The sequence below is a fragment of the Neodiprion lecontei genome, chromosome 1 (assembly GCF_021901455.1).
Source record: "Neodiprion lecontei isolate iyNeoLeco1 chromosome 1, iyNeoLeco1.1, whole genome shotgun sequence".
In the NCBI taxonomy this organism is placed as follows: Eukaryota; Metazoa; Arthropoda; class Insecta; order Hymenoptera; family Diprionidae; genus Neodiprion; species Neodiprion lecontei.
Genome location: NC_060260.1, coordinates 28,132,646 through 28,149,446, shown reverse-complemented (window position 1 = coordinate 28,149,446; position 16,801 = coordinate 28,132,646). Strand labels below are relative to the sequence as shown.

General features: G+C 48.7%; 1 protein-coding gene across 4 annotated transcripts in view; it reads right to left on the bottom strand.

Annotated features, from left to right (window-relative positions):
• LOC107223441 overlaps positions 1 to 12,230 on the bottom strand; it is a 52,397-nt gene extending 40,167 nt beyond the window's left edge. Inside the window, exon 1 of one of the 4 annotated variants that reach the window (XM_015663120.2) lies at positions 10,708 to 12,230. Coding sequence is in view for 1 of the 4 variants with exons in the window: in XM_046729745.1 (XP_046585701.1) it covers positions 10,708 to 10,717 (10 nt within the window). In the remaining 3 variants the exon portion in view is untranslated. Of the gene's footprint in view, positions 1 to 1,938; positions 1,963 to 2,184; positions 2,382 to 10,707 lie in introns of those variants that run through there. The other 3 variants (XM_046729745.1, XM_046729743.1, XM_046729744.1) reach the window with 3 other exon arrangements.
• Positions 12,231 to 16,801: the final 4,571 nt, after the last annotated feature.

The following is a 16,801-nucleotide window of genomic DNA, read 5'->3' as shown; positions in this document are numbered from 1 at the left end:
GCCAGGTACCGTTGCCCGTATGTCGCGCAATTTTTCATCCCGCAACTGCCTGCCCTCTTCGTAGCCCGGAGATCTACTTACCTGTCTAATTTTTATCACCCTCAGCTACGCCGCTCGCTCCGATTAGTTTCAATTAATGATGGTCACACTCCGGTGATTCCTCGATAAACGCGATTACTCGCTATACTTCTATGCTAATTCTCCGGCTGTATAATAATCACGTAAATTTAAAGCTACGCGTATGTATACGTGTGCGATAAGATAGCCGGCTAACCCGGACGGACACCTGACTATGATATAACGCGTAATGTCCGCAAAGACGACACTTGCTTTCGCATCGAGTGATTCTCACCTCCGTAGTACTGAATTTATGTACCTAAATTTTTACTTCGCAGTGGGTATTTAAACGCGACGCTAATTGCCGCTGCATCGGCATCCGTGGTTGTACAGTAAAACTGCAAGTAGGTCCGCAGCTCAGCCGCATTCTTCGCGCTTGCCATTCGAGTTGGTCATTCGAGATGCGATTCTGAGGTAAAGGGGCGAGGCACTGTACGATGCACGACGTACGGATATAAATTTTCCAAACGAGTATCATTCAGGTTTTCACGTTCATATTATTTTGCAATCAAACACACGCGACCCAATCTATCAGTCGCTTACAGCGGCGCACTGCGGTTGGCAGAAAAACGAGGTGATTTACTCGGAATAGATCCGACAGTGAGCGGATTTCACAATCGGGCAAGTGTCGCAAGCGAATTTTTCTTTTTCTCCGTTTCATTTTCTTTCCCCGATCAAGACCGCGATGACATTTCTCTTTATTATGCATTTCGGACGACGACAATTGCGTGCCGCTTTATATACCAAAGTCACGCACCTATAGCCAGAAAATGTTGTATACAGCCTCGATACTGCTGCTTATACTTTTCGGTCTCGGTGATCGCAGAACAACCTTCCACCGCGAAAGCTACGATCGTGGAACATATATCCGTCGGCTTCGGCATAAAAACCGGATAGCTTGACCGATGTTCCGTTGAGGGTACACGTCAACACCCCCCGATCCCGTGACCGCGTTGGATTTGCATTCAAGTGACCGTCGTGTAGTCATCGAAGTGAAGTTCTGAGCAAACTCCAACTTCAAATAAATATTGCGCAATTATATGTGACCAGGTCTTTACGAGGGTTGTCAAGCGTGGCCTGCGTCTAGGAACGCACACGCGTGTGCCCCCCGTCTATACATATTCAAACGCATACCGACATACGACTTCGACACGTCTAGGCATGCGTACCTCCTCTCTATACCTGCCGTGGCGTTGTTAGTTTCTCGACTGAGCGCCGTGTGGGATCCTCACGCTCGTGAACACACGCTCGCGCATACACCAGCCCACGTTCGTGGGTATGAGTAGATTGCGTACGTGGCGCACCCAAGGCTCACTTTGTCACCGAGGCCTCGATCGCCTGCTCACATGCCCATTGGCGTCGACGCCGACGCCTTATTTCCATTTCCTATGATTTGCCCGGCCGATATCAGCCCGGATCCGACCAACTGCCTGCAGCCGATTTCAGTATCCCTGTGAGAAATGAGTGACGTTTGAGAGCGCATGGATCGGGGAAATCGAGAAATTAAAAACCGACGCTAACCGCGTGGAGATTCGTATCGGCCTTCGTCGATTTCTTCGCGACAAAGAGCTGCAGCTTCGACGATTTTTCGGGGACTTTCTGTAGCTTCGCAAATATCGGAACTAAGGAGAAGACCAGGTGTGAAATCCCGGACGAAATGGCACGCCATTGGTTACGTTGGCAAAAGCCATTCGCGCGGTCCGTTCCCGTGTGACAATGCGCGTGGCTTTTGCCGTGAGCCGTGCAAGGACCAAAGAGGTTCACCACCACCGGGACAACGCGGCGGCAGTCAAGGATGGCCGCCAACTTGGAACGACTCACCTACGGGCCACCGTGTCGCAACAACGCAAGATAGTCGGATCCGCGTCGAGCTGATTCCATGCCTAAGTCGGACTCTGTCCGCGGCTGACGTTCAGCCGATCGTTCGATTTGCTCGTCAGGGATCACGAAGTCCGGCACCCGAATCGGGTCGAACAGGCCTCGTGATAGAATTTGATCGGCTCGTTATCCTTCGGTCTGCCTGCGTGCAGAAAGACAGTGGCGCACGAGCGTTGTATAAAAATTTACCTGAATTAATCCCATTGCTCTGACGGCTGATGAGCGGAAAAACGAGAGGCGACAATTCACCGCGATTGGGTAGAGCAGCTTGATTCACGTTTTGTTCCTGCAGGTTTAATTGGATCGTATCAGCACGACGTTATATACCTACCTATTCCAGTTTATACTCGAGACCTTTTACCACCGAGACGTTATAACGCAGTAGCGTCTTGTTTGTTAGCTAACTGACACGAATGCGAACTGCCTTCGTGGCTGGTGCCATGCCGCGAGTGGATATTGCGTCATCAAAAACCAGAACTGCGTAAATCGTCTCTGGGAAATGGACGCGAGAAATACTCTTGAAAAGACGGTCAAAAGAAGAAACAAAATAGAGGCAAAAAAAAACGACGACAGCCAATGCAATCGATATACGTCTTACCGCAAGTCGGATTTCGTAGGTCGCTGAACTGTAACGCTTACAAGAACGGAAAGCTTCCCCTGCAATTGCGTAGCATTTGCGATTTAATTATAATCCACAGTGCGAGTAATTCCAAGGCTCAATCGTTGGTTGTACCGGCAGACAAAATGGAGCTGGATTTTTTTTTTATTTTTCCTGCATCTTGTCGGTGGTGTCAACGCTGCGAACCGGAGAACCAAAAACTATCGGTTCGACCAGAATTTGTCCTCGGTGCACACCGAGCCAAGTGATCAATCCTCACGCACACATTACCACCGCACAACGTCGGCAGCACGACTCGATAGACGTGAAGAGTCTTCGACGAGTAATCTCGGCAGTCGTAAGGATCTCGCAGGTTTACAGGAACGTGACGAACAATATTCCGTGACGTAACGCAATTACAAGTATTATTACTGCGCAGACAAACATCTCAACGGGTTCTCGATATGAGAAATTAAACAGGTAGTTAAAATCTGATTCGTACTTCGAACCGCGCTTTGACGAGCCTATTCATTGACGAAAGAACGTTTTGTTATTATAAAGGCAATACATACACATGTACGTACGATGTACCAGGAATACGAGTACATGCGGGTAATATTTATATAATTTATTAATTTTCCAACCGGGGTAATGTAAACGAAGAGAACAATGGGGGTGGAGAATATTTCTCTGCTGCGAGTTAATTCGGTTGTTCTCTTCTCTTAAATCGTCGCTTTTTTTCGCTTTCAATCTTGGCGCGTTTTTTCAAGCACAGTGACAGGTACCTGGGTATATACAGATATACGGACAGACGCGGTGTTGTTATATTTGCACGTATTTTTAACGCTGCGCCGTCCAGTCCTCAACGAGACAGCCAGCGGCCGCGCGGCGCGAGTGAGTGTGGCGTATGCAACGTTGCGTCAAATGTTGTGTTTGTTTTATTAATGCGGGTCGGCCTTCAGCTTTCAACTAGCCATACGCACCGTGGCACGGTGTACATGTGTATGCCTGCATGATTAAATATGTAACCTGGCTACGTAATACAGGTATGCAGCCATGCGCGAGGGTGGATTCTGTGGTGTGCGTTAATGTCCTTTGCACCGCAGTTACAGGCAACGCGTACACCGATACCGCAACATCTCGTATCGGATCTCTGACCGTAAAACCGAGTCCAATTTTTAATATAAACCTACTCGATCTTCTTACAATAATGAAACTCCTAATTAATGACGGAGGCTCGTTAACCGCGGTGAAGAGAGACTCTTGTTCGGAGAATGACGCAAAACGACGAGCTGCGCGCCCGTGTGTAAGAGACACGCGAGTAGGTACGCCTGTCCTCCGATAAACACACACACACACACACACTTCGATTCGAGTAAAAAATCTTGGAGAAAATTCAACCGGCGAAATAAGTCTTGGCCGTCGAGAATTTCACCGAGTTCAGCTTCCTCGACCACCGGGACGTTCTCGGAGTTCCGGAAGCCCTCCAGGATCACCGTCCCGGAGTATCGTTACATATTCAGATGATTTTGGGCGAACCGGGAAGGTCGCGCTCTTCGTGGGCAGAGCGTGCCTCCTTCGGCTATGCTGCCAGCCCGCAAACGAGATAGACTGATCTGGGCGAGGTGGCGGCGCCTGGGACACGGGAGGGGAAACGGGAGACCAGTTATGTCGCAGAGCCGCTCCCAAGTCTCAAGTCCAGCTAGTCCCGATCTCCGTCCTGTTCGAACGCTGTCAACTACGAAAGCCTCGATAGTTTCAGACCCGGGACTATCCGCGTCGCTCCGGTCGTTAGATTCGAAACGTTTTTCCTCGGAGTATCGAGGACCGTTTGTCCAGCCGGCGCTGAGGGATTCTCAGCGTCGTCGTAGAAAATCGAGGTCTCCGTGGAGGCTGCGAAGAGGCTTTCTTCGTCAGGTATGTAGGCGCACCTGGTCGTGCCTACTTCGGCCTCTGATCTCCAGCCTTCCACCTTTCCGCACCTTGGTCCGAGCGAGCTGCCGGGCAACGAACAGGTTGCTGCCGATCGTTGCACAACATCGTCGCGATGAGTAAGGTTCTATACTTAACAGAGATCGGCTGCTTTCGAGTGGTTTTGTTTTCCACGGACGGTCGTTGGTAACACCGTCGTTTTCTTCGCGGCGGCGGAGCAAGTCGGTCAATCATTTGCTGGTAAACAGCGTGACTCAGGTGAGGAAAATCCGGACCTCAAGGGGCGCCAAGGATGCGCCGCGTGCCGATTGATGTTCGACCTTTATCCGGACTGCGGAAAACCAGTGGCTATACGTAGGTACGGTACGTGGTTATCCTGCCCTCCAGAAACGCCGAAAACGCGGACGCGACTCTTGCGCAATCTTCTTTCTATTACGCCCCAACTCGATGCCCCCGTGCAGCTAGCTCGCCTCATTTTCCCCCAAGATCGGTATTATAGATAACCACTTCCGATTACCTCGCTGCTTGTCCGCGTCTTCGATCTCGAACCCGATAGCGCCGTCTTCTCAATTCCATGTATCCCCGGCTGCAGGATGCTCTCCGTTCTTCCGCCGCGGCCACTCGCGGGTCTACGAGAGTCCGACGTCCCCCGATATTCTTCGCCCTCCCCCCCTCGAACAGCCCAATTTATAAGAGGAATTATTCCTAACGCGGTGATCCTGCAGACGCTGCACTCGCACGCGACAAGTAACCGTGTGAACTTGAGAAAGGAACGTGCAAATTATGGCTAACTAGACTCGGCGATGTGTGGTTTTGCAATATCTGCCAAGAGGAATGCGTTTAACGCCTACAGGTCGCCCGTAGCTGTGTCGGAACCTTGAGGAAGAGCGTTGCGACATAATCCTTTGAATCTCGGCCAACTGCCACTGTTATGTGTCTACATACCTATACACGTGTAGAAACCGGGAACTTTTCGTTACGTACACCAACTCCACACCACGCACTTAATTATTCCCATACGTCTTTCCATCTCAACGCAAGCGTCGTCGTCGTGTGCCTAGAGACAAATTCGCCTTGTCTTCGTTATTTTCCTTACACAGAACAGCTGATAGGTAAGTGCTACTTCGCTACGAATATAATCCGTTCTAGCGGTTGTTCGATATATAGTATCATATAGTATCGACGTCGAGCACCTGGCCCGTGTGGATGGAAAGTGGTAGAAAGAGCCGAAAACGATCGTCGCCGACCGAAGCCGCGGTAGCCGAATCGGTCGGTTGGTCGGTTGGTCGGACGGTCGGTCGGTCGAGTAGGCAGATATAATAGATGATGCCGCTTGTCCGGTCGAATGTCCCGTGTCGATTCAACCCTTATCTGAAAGTATCGGACCTAGTTAACCGCGTGCTCCAGCACTAGATCAACGACAACTTTCGGCAGCCTCTTTCATGTATGCGAGCTGGGGGCCACCTTCTAAGGACCCGAAAGCCGCCGGGCCAACAAAATAGAAGATATCAAGGTTCGGGGTCCGCGGCGAGCGCTCCCCTCGCCTGCCTCGAGGGGCCGAGTCTGCGCCTCCTGGTGCCTCGGCACCCGGGGCAGACGGAAGATGAGAAAATCGAGCAAAAGTCTCCGCCGAGATAAAATGGCGAGGAAGGAATTTGGCCGAGGGCTGTAAATATTACAAAGTGACGCTACGGAGAACGCGGGAGCAGCTCCCAAAGGGCCCAGCAACGCCGGGTCCCGGGGACAATGCGCCAAAGACCGAAAGATAGTCGGACGTGAATTACGTCCGGGAGAAGATATTCGCCACTGTCCACGATGGGGAGTCTCGTCCCGGTCGGTTCTAACGGCGGCCGAGAGCCGAACGCCTTCGCGAGTAAAAACGTGTCCGACTTAATCGAAGGGGACCTTCGGATACACGCGGCTCGGAAGCTGCGGGCCCCGCGATACGAACGCGATATCCGCTGCAGCCGGGGCGTGTTGGGGGCCTTATAACCCTGACGCAATTCTTGCCACACTTCGAGGCACTGCTTGCCCGCGGATTGGCAACAAATATAGAAATGATTGACGCACGTCAGAATATCGGGATTGAATTAGTCGAGAATAAATTAGAGTCAAATCGGGGATCGGGCGTCGCTGATCGGCGACATTGGAAATCTCCCATTTCGAATGTCGCGTATTGCCGCAACCCGTAGGTAGGTTAGGCACAGGTACCTACTTTCGTTGTCAGGCATTAACGGATAATCGCAGGTCTATCGTTTCCCCGGCTCTCGACGCTCGGGTATCGTTAATGAGCCTGATCGGCGTTACCGCTGATCGTGAAGAAAACAATTCGTCTCCCGACGACGCGTCTCCTTTCGCAGGTACTCGCGTTATAGGTATATACATATAATACGCGGAGAAGAAATAATACGAGAATAGATTCCACCGGCACTTATCCAGTTACCACACACAATTTCCATTAGACCACTCGTCGATTAAGCATGTAAGAATGGCCGACTGCACTCGCGCACAATCTTTGTCCATTTCCTCCCGCTCTCTCCGTCTCTCTCATTCCTTGTCTCTTACTCCGCGAATAATTAATTATATCGCACAGAATTGAGCGGCAGAGCTACAAATTGGCCCCGGCTTCCGCCGCACAGCGTCACAGTTTCAGCAAATTATTTCTCTCTTTGGCGTCGGTATCACTGTGATTGAGTCGTGTTTTTTTTTTTTTTTTATTTATTTATTTATTTTCACACAATTCTCTCTGAATACTCGCTGAAATTTCTTTCATTTCCATAATTTGTACGACGAGAACCGAACGCCGAAAATGATACGTTGAGCCGTGTACATAGTGTCAAGGTTTGAAACGCGGTGAAGAAGAAAAGAGAAGCAAGCAACGATTAGGGGGGACTGGGGGCAGTTCTGTCAAGGGTAAGCGAGGGCTCTGGTACCTTGCCCTGGCCCCGCGGGGCACGTTTAACTCCGAGCAGACGTTGGGGCCCGAGTTAGCGTCACGAGGAAAACGTTGAATGCGCAGGATCGTGGAATCTGGAAGAAATCGGTGCGAAAGGAGCTCCCGAAGCAAATTAGAGATCGGTAAATACATGTGTACCGAGCATTAGCCAGACCGCGCGGTAAAAACGATAATTGAATTCCTTCCGCGCTGCAGGTATACGTACGTATATTTACACATGCAGGGATCATCCGCTCCGCAGGCGAGGTATCCGTACCAAAACGAGAGGAAACGGTGCGCTTACACGACCCATACTTCGACGCGTGGAATATAACGTACACGTTTAGCGACGCGGAGGTAACAGGCAAGTCATTAATTATATCTCGAGTAAACACCCGGCTGAAAGAAGCTCGAGTAAGTAGATACCGACGCGAGTACATATAAATCCATATACATAGGTAGAACACGCAGCCGAGTGTGCACAAGGTGCAGCAAGTGGGATAGGTAGGCCATGCTTAGGCTTAAGCCATGCCCGCGTTCGCAGGCACGGCACACACGACGGAAGGATCGAGAGCCGAGTACCTTTATACTTGCAGAGATCGGCCTGTCGCGATCGCCGAGATCCACGAATGTCGCAGCCGTTGTCGCCGATTTATCCGAAATAGATTGCGAAACAAATCGCTAGTTGGAGGACTTCTTATCGCCGTTTGAAAACATTCCGCAACCGGGGGGGGATTCGAGACTTCGGACCGGGTTCAGCCTTTGGACTCGAGGTATCTGTGAACGGTTCTAGACGAGTTTTGCTTTCGAAGAGCAACGGCGTGGGTCGCGAGACCCGTCTTTTTGATTTTCTTATTTTCCTTATTTATCCCCTTCTCTCTCCCGTCCGCCGTCCTCTTCGGCTCCCAATTAAACAGCCCGCACGAATGCCAACCCACAAACCGAAAACTGCAGCAACGTTGGACCAGGTCAAAACAACGCGGTCTCGTCGTCGTCATTGTTGAAGAAACTACCGGCCAAATTCTACGATCGCGTTAACCCCTTGCCGCCTTCTTCGTTCACCCTGGCTAATGCAAATGGGTGAAAAGTGTTTCGCGATGATATATACGGGCAAAGTGATTCGCTCGACCGCAAACCGCAAACCGCAGCTCCTCCTTGCACGCCCCAAGCTTATACGCGAACGAATCTCGTTACCACTTACACTGGTAGCGCTGTCACGTGCGATCATCTTAAAATATCCTTCTTCGCGTCACGTCACGCTTGTCTTCGGTAAGAGAAAGACGTTTCCTTCGACGGATTTACATTTTCCGATCGTTGTTTCAGCGGAATAGCACCGGAGCATCACGTGATGACCCATCTTTCACGTCGAGGCGCAAGCGCGCTTAGCAACTATTTGAACGTATGTTTATCCAGAAATTAGACGGACAAATATGCCGGAATGTTTTGTGCCCTGTTCCGACGAACCGACACGATCGTCTCGTGATAAATCGCATAATCCATTACGAATATTGACTCATTGAGAGAAAATCGTTACCAAGCGGGTTTGATGAATACCCGCGTATCCATCGATCTATCCACCTATCTATTTATCCAAGATCGAACAGGTTCAAGTGTTTATAAACGGCCGGAACAGGCTCCGGCAGGTGATCAAAGAGTCGCGCAGCATTCTTGGTGCGTTTTCTATACAACCATCTTTAACTCCGCAACGAAATACGACCATAGCTCACGATAATCGATAATTATTAGCCAGTGAAGTTAAGAGCTGTGAAAATTGACTTCTAACCCAACGATCGATAAACAAGTTTATTTCCAACGACAACTTCACCGTGCGATCAGCGTGCAGTATAAGAATTAGGAATCATCCAATACAATTTTTCATTAACTATCATAAGAGGCTCAACCGAAGGCTTCGATAGCTCGGGTCAACGCGCCGCCTCTCTACACATTCATCACGTCCTTATAACCGGTAATTTTTCAAGGTTTCCCAGAATTGAAATTTATACAAAAACAATAAAAAAAAAAACAATCTCTGATAAGAATTGAAGAAACGTTAAGTGAGGAATTCATCGGTCTCGGCCACTCAGGCTGTAGGAAATAAAAATATGCATACGACCACGCCGGAGAAAAACAATATGACTCAATAACAATTAAATAACTCTTCGTCATCGACGACGCCTTGCCGCAGAGAAAGCCAACTCAGGTGTGAATGGTTATTCCGCCAATATTATACACCGAGGTTTAATAGAAGAAGAAGAAGAAGAAGAAGAAGAAGAAGAAGAAGAAGAAGAAGAAGAAAATATTCACGCATCTTAATATAATTGCAAGCGTATAACATCTTATTAATTATATGAAAATCGTGCATAGAAACAGCGAAATATCGGATAGTGTGTACGATAACTACAGTATATAGTATATAGTAGGGCTCTTCGAATGTTTCGGGCCGAATGTAGGCGGGGGAGGGGGGGGGGGGGAGGGCAAGGAGAAGACAGGTGATGCTGGGCCCCGGGCAGAAGGTACACGGACGCAGGTTTACGCATCGTGCCCACCACACGGACGATACAACGATTTGAACACACGTGCAAAGGTATTTTAACACGCGGCATTCCTGTTGTCGAGACCGGAGATGGTTTCAGCTGGCAACGTGGCTCACCGTGAGTGTAAGGCTCCGGTCAAACGGGACAACTTCTCCTGCCACACAGACCCAATAGCTCCCTCTTTTTTAATCGATTTCTTTTTACATTTCGTTTTTCACCGTTTCCTTCTTCTTCGATACTTCATCTTTTTTATATTCTATTTTATCCTGTTCGTTTTCCTTCGATTTCGCTTCTACGGAACGTCTTATGATGCACCGAGATCTACCGGCCCAGTTGACACGGGGGTTTCGGACTATACGAAACTTACAGAATCACCTGGCTACGAAGTCAAATGCGCGAGATAACGTAGCACGGGAGTATTCCTCAATAGCTAACGGAAGTTTTTTCCAATTAAGAATCAGTGGGTGAAAATCATCCACATTTAATCGGTTCGATTACCACTGTGGTAAAATTGGATGTCGATATTGAAAAAGTGAACCGGTATAATACAAATCCTTCCACGTTGTACTGGATACAGCTCGAAAGACTGTTATCTGAACAAGATCTCATTCCACGGTTAAGTTTTTTCGGTGACACAACCGTACGGTGAAATCGTGTTCAAGTTCAAATTTATAGAGTAATATAATTAATATGCATAGGTGCATAAATCATACCTGGATCCATTGCTCGAGGACGTGAACTTGAATTGAACAGCTTGATTCACTCGCTGTTGAATTAGTGATGCGACCTTCTTGACGGGTGACTCTCTTCGTCGGTATCCTCGTCTTTTGAATGATGCCCGTGCGCGTGTGCGCACTGTCTGGTACGGTGCAGTGTCGGAAAGCTTCGTTGTCGGATGCGTGGTGACTGGACGCGCGGACGACACATCGACAAACACAATGCGCATTTACATGCCCACACAATTACGACCAAACACGATCGAGGAGAACGATACACCGAAGGAACGAACTCGACGCCGGCATGTATGGCCACGTTTCTCGCTGACAAATACACAATAATACACTTACGTCGGACAGGGTCGACCAACGCGCCTATCCTCTCCTTTATACCCTCGAATTTACGCTGAGGAAACCGTCGCAGCCTTGCCGAAGAATCCGCCTTGAGGAGTACCCGAGAGTCCCTCGAACTCCAAACTCCCCAAGGACGATTGGAGTCCAAGCGCTGAGCTAACCGACTACTTTGAACGAAAAAATCATCTTGCTGCTCGATTTCGTTGCCTCTTGAATGAAAATACACACCCTCGACAAGTTTATGTTATTTCTACAACGAGCACGCGTTGTGAGAGTCAGATTCCGCAACGAGATGTTGAAACTTTCAGACGGCGTAGCGCCCGTCGTCGCGAGGAGAACAGGTCTGGTTCTCTCGAAATCGTAGTCTGGCCGAAGCTCGTATTTTTGGTCAGAGAGCACGATGTTCTAGCCCGATTACAAGTTCGGCGCTCACTTTCACGGCGAGGATATAAAAGACCCGGTGGACCCGAATGGAGATAAAAGAACCCAAGAAAATAATTAAGGGGATGCATATACATGCATCGGTTAACTCGTAAAAGTCAGCTTGCTTCACTTGTTCGCTATTTCTCTACACGGGGTTCCGATTTGACGACTTCTACCTTTTACCCACCAGATAATAGTGTACACAGTTATTCAGTGTATTATACATAAACCGTTCGTGAACAAAGAAATACCTTCTAAAGTATTTTTAGTGTACATTTACTTCGAATTTTGTCTAGGAGAACATGTGACTACACAACAAACCGCAATATAGATTTCTGACCTCGATTCCTTGAGATTGATAGTCAAACAAGAATCCCGGACGTTTAAGTAAACAAAAGTAGTTAATTCCTGTATCTACAGTAAAATTCTTAACACTTGTAAGTCGTTTCTGCTTCTCGTGCAAAACTGAAATGATGAATTGATTCAATTCCCTGTAACACAGAGCTTCTTATTAACGATAACTAAATCGGAGGAACTTTCCAAGAAATTTCTCGTAAGAAATTCAATGTTTCGAATAAGAATCGTAGGCAACTATTGAAACTGATTTCCCCAAATTGGAGTAAATAAACGAAATTAAAAAAACTTATTCACACAAACAAGGGTAAGCAGAGTTCGAATGATATGTTGAGACGTAGGTAAGGCGTTCAGCACCTGTCCGTATTACGCGAAGGGGTAGACTGGCGAGTCGAAGGCAGTGCCGATCCGATCGTTTGCTGAACGAGATAAACACAACTCGACGCGCGGCGCGGCGGCTGGTTGACGTTACGGAAAACGAAGTCGATCGGGTTGTGGTTGAGTTAGCAACGAGCGAGCCTGATTCCGTACGTACGGTAGGGATCAATTACTATCGCTATTGAATAATAACACAATGCGAAGCCACGGAGTGTTGCGCGTTGTGCCGCGGTCTCCGCGTATAAAGTCGGCTTCATTCACTCGTATTCATTCATAGGGATACGGTGAATGGCCTGATGAGCTGGGCAGCGGCTGCTTCATGAGACGAGCGGACGGTTTCCTTTCCGATCCACCGTTCTGCGTCGGGACGATCAGCCACGTAAGATACGGTTGTCGCAGCTCTCGAGAATAAAGTACAAATACAGTTGTTATCCACCCCGTCGTACAATGTGGATTTTGACAGGGTCTGAAGACGGCGTAACCGACAAGTTCGCCGAGTCCGATCAATTCTCATGATCGATACGTGACGTCAAACACGTCGATCCGGGCGGTCGTAATACAGGTGTGACGTCATCCAGCCGTTGAGTCCTCCGGCGGTACCGCGATACTTGGGATTCGTTCGCGTCGTATATTTTCGAATTGCTCAACGAACGCGCAAGTACGAGTACCTACATTCACGTACGAGCCGCGTCCGCCTGCCTTGCGCGGCATTCTTTTCTCTGTTTCTTTTTCAACTTTTTCCTTATTTTTTGTTCCTTTTTTTTCACTTGCTCCTTCTTCTTTCCATCTCTTATCTGAAGATTTCTCTAATGAACTGGTCAGACGACGGGTCAAACGCGGAGTAATCGCCTTAAAATCAAAAGTTGTGTTCACCTTCCTTCTACGGCTTTCTGGGTACCTAACGGGTAGCTAAACCTATCCGGTTCTCGTCTAAGTCTTCCACACCTCGTTGTCAAGGCTTCCGTCTACCTATACGTACAGCGGCACCGCGGCTTGTGTTACAAATAAAATTTTGCCGACGTCGTCGTCGTCGTTGATCCGGACCCGGTAGCAGAACCCTGCATTACCAAACCTGACCCCGTGACCTGAATACTTATACACAGCATCCTTCGGTACCCGTGGTTTGGTGAAGAATTGTCGAATGCCCCCAAGATCCGAGGGACTTTTCGCACGGGGCCTTACCCTTACCTCTGGGGCTGCGACGCAGGAGCAGCTGCTTCTTCCTGCGCGCAACGTATGCCGCGAGGATTTAAGATGCTTCTTTTACCGACCCTTTCAATTTTCGAAAAGAAAAATTTAACCGGAGTTTGATAGATGTCGTTGCAGTCATCGACGCGCGGAGTAGATCTTCTAAAAAAAAGTTTACGACGGATTTCAGTTCCCGCAAGCCAAGGAACGCGGTGGTATGCTTCGAGGCTGCACCAGAAGACGTTTAACAACGACGTTTGACCTCGCGGCATCGAGAATTATGTCGACGAAACGAATAGGTATTTCCACCGAGATTAGGATCGATTAGATAAAAAGGCGAGAAGAGGAGATGGCAAGAACGGCCGGACAAGACAAGCGTATTAATATCGAAGATAGAAGTGGGTCAAGGACTCGGCACAGAAGCAGGAGCCGGGCCCTGCCGCGAACAGAGATCCGCGGGGCCTGGCGGGGCCCGACACGGGTCGGTCTTTCTAGGTCTGACGCAACTGCGACGTGACCCAGTCTTGTTTTCAGGCCTCGAGTCTCGTCCTGACCTCGCCCTTGTCGAGAAGGAACAAGTCGCGGGTATAACAAACCGAGTCTCAAAACTCCGACGAGGGATCGCGCAGCCTAGCTCGTGTGGTCAGATTACCAGATAACTTCGTACCGAATCGCTCCGCGTCCAGCATCATTCATCGGCTCCTCGGGCTCCGGCCTCGGACCCGCGGGTCAACCCCCGCGATAATTCGGATAAGAGATTGTTCCCCGGGAGCGCATGAATGAACCCGAGATCCAAAAAGTGGGGACTCGGGGCCTGCACTCCGTTTAAATATAAATTAACTCCTGCACCGGAGAACTTCATTCATCCCCGCTTGCCGACCGCATACTTGCCGCATTCATCCTCCTTGAATTAATGTCCCAGGTATTATTTTCCTCAGCTCGACTCGGGGAACACCGAGGATAGGCTTACACGTTACCCCCTGCACCCGTACAACCCACTCGGGAATAATTAAGCCGCGTTTGCGGTGAACGAGTCGTAACCAAGGTGCAAAAGCTCCCGCCGCGTTTATAGCGATACCGGTAACACAACTGTAGCAGTTTCGCCTTTGAAATAAGAAAGGGGAAAAAAAAAAGAATCACAAGTCGCTACTCGCTCTCTTTGCGACACCTTGATTATTGCGTCGAGAGTCGGATGCGAGTTGCTCGAGTTCCGTCGGGTAGAACCGAACGGAGGAAAGGATGATCGGCGTGAGCTGCACGCACCGGGGCCAATTACCTCAAATATTGTGACGCGGATTAGCGCCTCGGTGGATTTGCATACTGTTTGCATAATTTTTGCTGCATCTCGCGATCCCGCCCGCCGATAGGAGGGATACACCTACCGATGTCGTTATTCGACGTGACCCCGTCACATTTGCCACGCAGAACGTCTCCGCGCGGCACATGCTGCCCGAGATGCCGACCGCGATGACGAGGATCGGGCCCCGGACGACTGAGACGGAGCCCCGCGTGCGCGGCCCACGCGCTTCGCTTCGCCTTCGAGCCCGAGTCGCACAACTGGTTTTTTTAAACGCAGCCAACGACGATGGCTACGCTCCATTCTTCTTGACCGTTTTTTACCGTTCCTTATAATCGCCAGTCGTGGCCACGGCGCACCTCTCCTCTCCTCTCCTCTTCTCTCCGTTCCTCTCTATTCGTTCGCTCGTTCGCGCGAATTCTTCCATCCTATATTCGAGATCTTGGTTTCTTCGCATTTTTTTTTTTTTTTTTTTTATTATTATTTTTATTCGATTTTTTATTTAATTTTTTCTTCGCGTTCAAAGCTCCGCGTTCTCTACATCAGAAAAACCCTCCCGCCACTCACGTTGCGGAGAATTTTTCAAGCTGTACAGAGTAGACATATTATAGGATTATCTGACACGAGTGTAATAAAATTTTACTTAATAAAAGACCAATTAATTTTTATCCCTTTTAAGTGCGTTCGACTATAGTTCAACCTTTCAGAATATTTCCTGTAAGTAGCCACTCGGGCAATAAAATCAACAATTACAGATTTGATGGTTATCTCGATCGTCCGAGCGAGTATCGAGTAGTTTACGAAATCTGATCTTTATCGACGATTCAAGAAAAAATTCGAATGATGAAGTTTCTGTGCCAAAACTTCAGATGATTCCAAGTATTAAGTCGGCTGCACAAATGATGTGGAAAAACAAGAATACCTTGCTCGTTCCAGGAACACTGCAGACAACCAGTTTCTCAATTGTTGAGCGCAACAACGTAGACGAGACTTACAATGACGTTTACAAATGACATGAACTTCCACAAATATCGTTAACAACGTAACAGGTTGCAATTACAAAAAACAGAACCGCGAAGAATGACCAACTTTTTTCAACAATACACCTATTCCCGATCTTACATTGGAGAAGAAACCGCGAAGTCTACGGAAGAAGAATTCAACGATTTCTACCAGTGTTTATACCTTTCTTGCAGTCGATAATCGTTGCTCGACATGTAGATCATTGAATCAATTCCCGTAGGAAGACTCCGATTTCGAGACTCTCGAAATGTATTAGAGAGATATGCCGCGGTAGACGATTATAACGATCGGCTTCAAAGACGCTTAAGTACCACATACGTAAGTAAATTACATGTATATTGACAATTAGTGAAACTTGCGCCGAGCCGGTGAAACGGGTCTGGAACTAGTAAAACTGCGAATGAATTGTCAGGCGAAGAAACGGCGGATACTTGGAAGTTGGTCGGCGCGTAAGCGGACTGTCGGCGATCTAGCCGATTCGGGTCGCAACGGTCGAAGCGGTCGCAAAGGCTGCGAACGATGATGCGCCCGGTTGTGCCGTAAAACAGCTTGCTCACCTCAACCTCAACCTCTCTGACAACAACTCGTGGACGCGCGCGCGTACATCTCCGTATGTTGTACAATACGCGTAAGCGAGGCGAGTCCACTCGAAAAACCATACACGATACTTTGCGGTCTTCAAACGCACGCGTGTGTACTCCTCATCTCCTATATAACGTTGGGCTCGAGGACCACGAGACGAAACGGTGTTGGTGTTACACGTACACGTTGATGACAGCCTGCTGCAGTGTGTACTCAAATTGATGTCACGTGTACCAGCAGCTAATGTACAACGACTTTGACATGTGCCTCGGAGATCATTATTTTTTTCTTTTTCTTCTTTTTTTTCTCTCTTCATTCACATTCGGTATCGTGTAACTTTTTTATGATATCGTACAATCGGTTATGCGTCTTTCGACTCACTCGCTCAGCAGCTTGCAGCTGCGCCATTTTTGACGCAGATTTTTTTAGAAGGCGGTATCGTTGAGCCATCATTCTTATTTTGTCAGAGGCATTGAACGTTCGCTTATAATA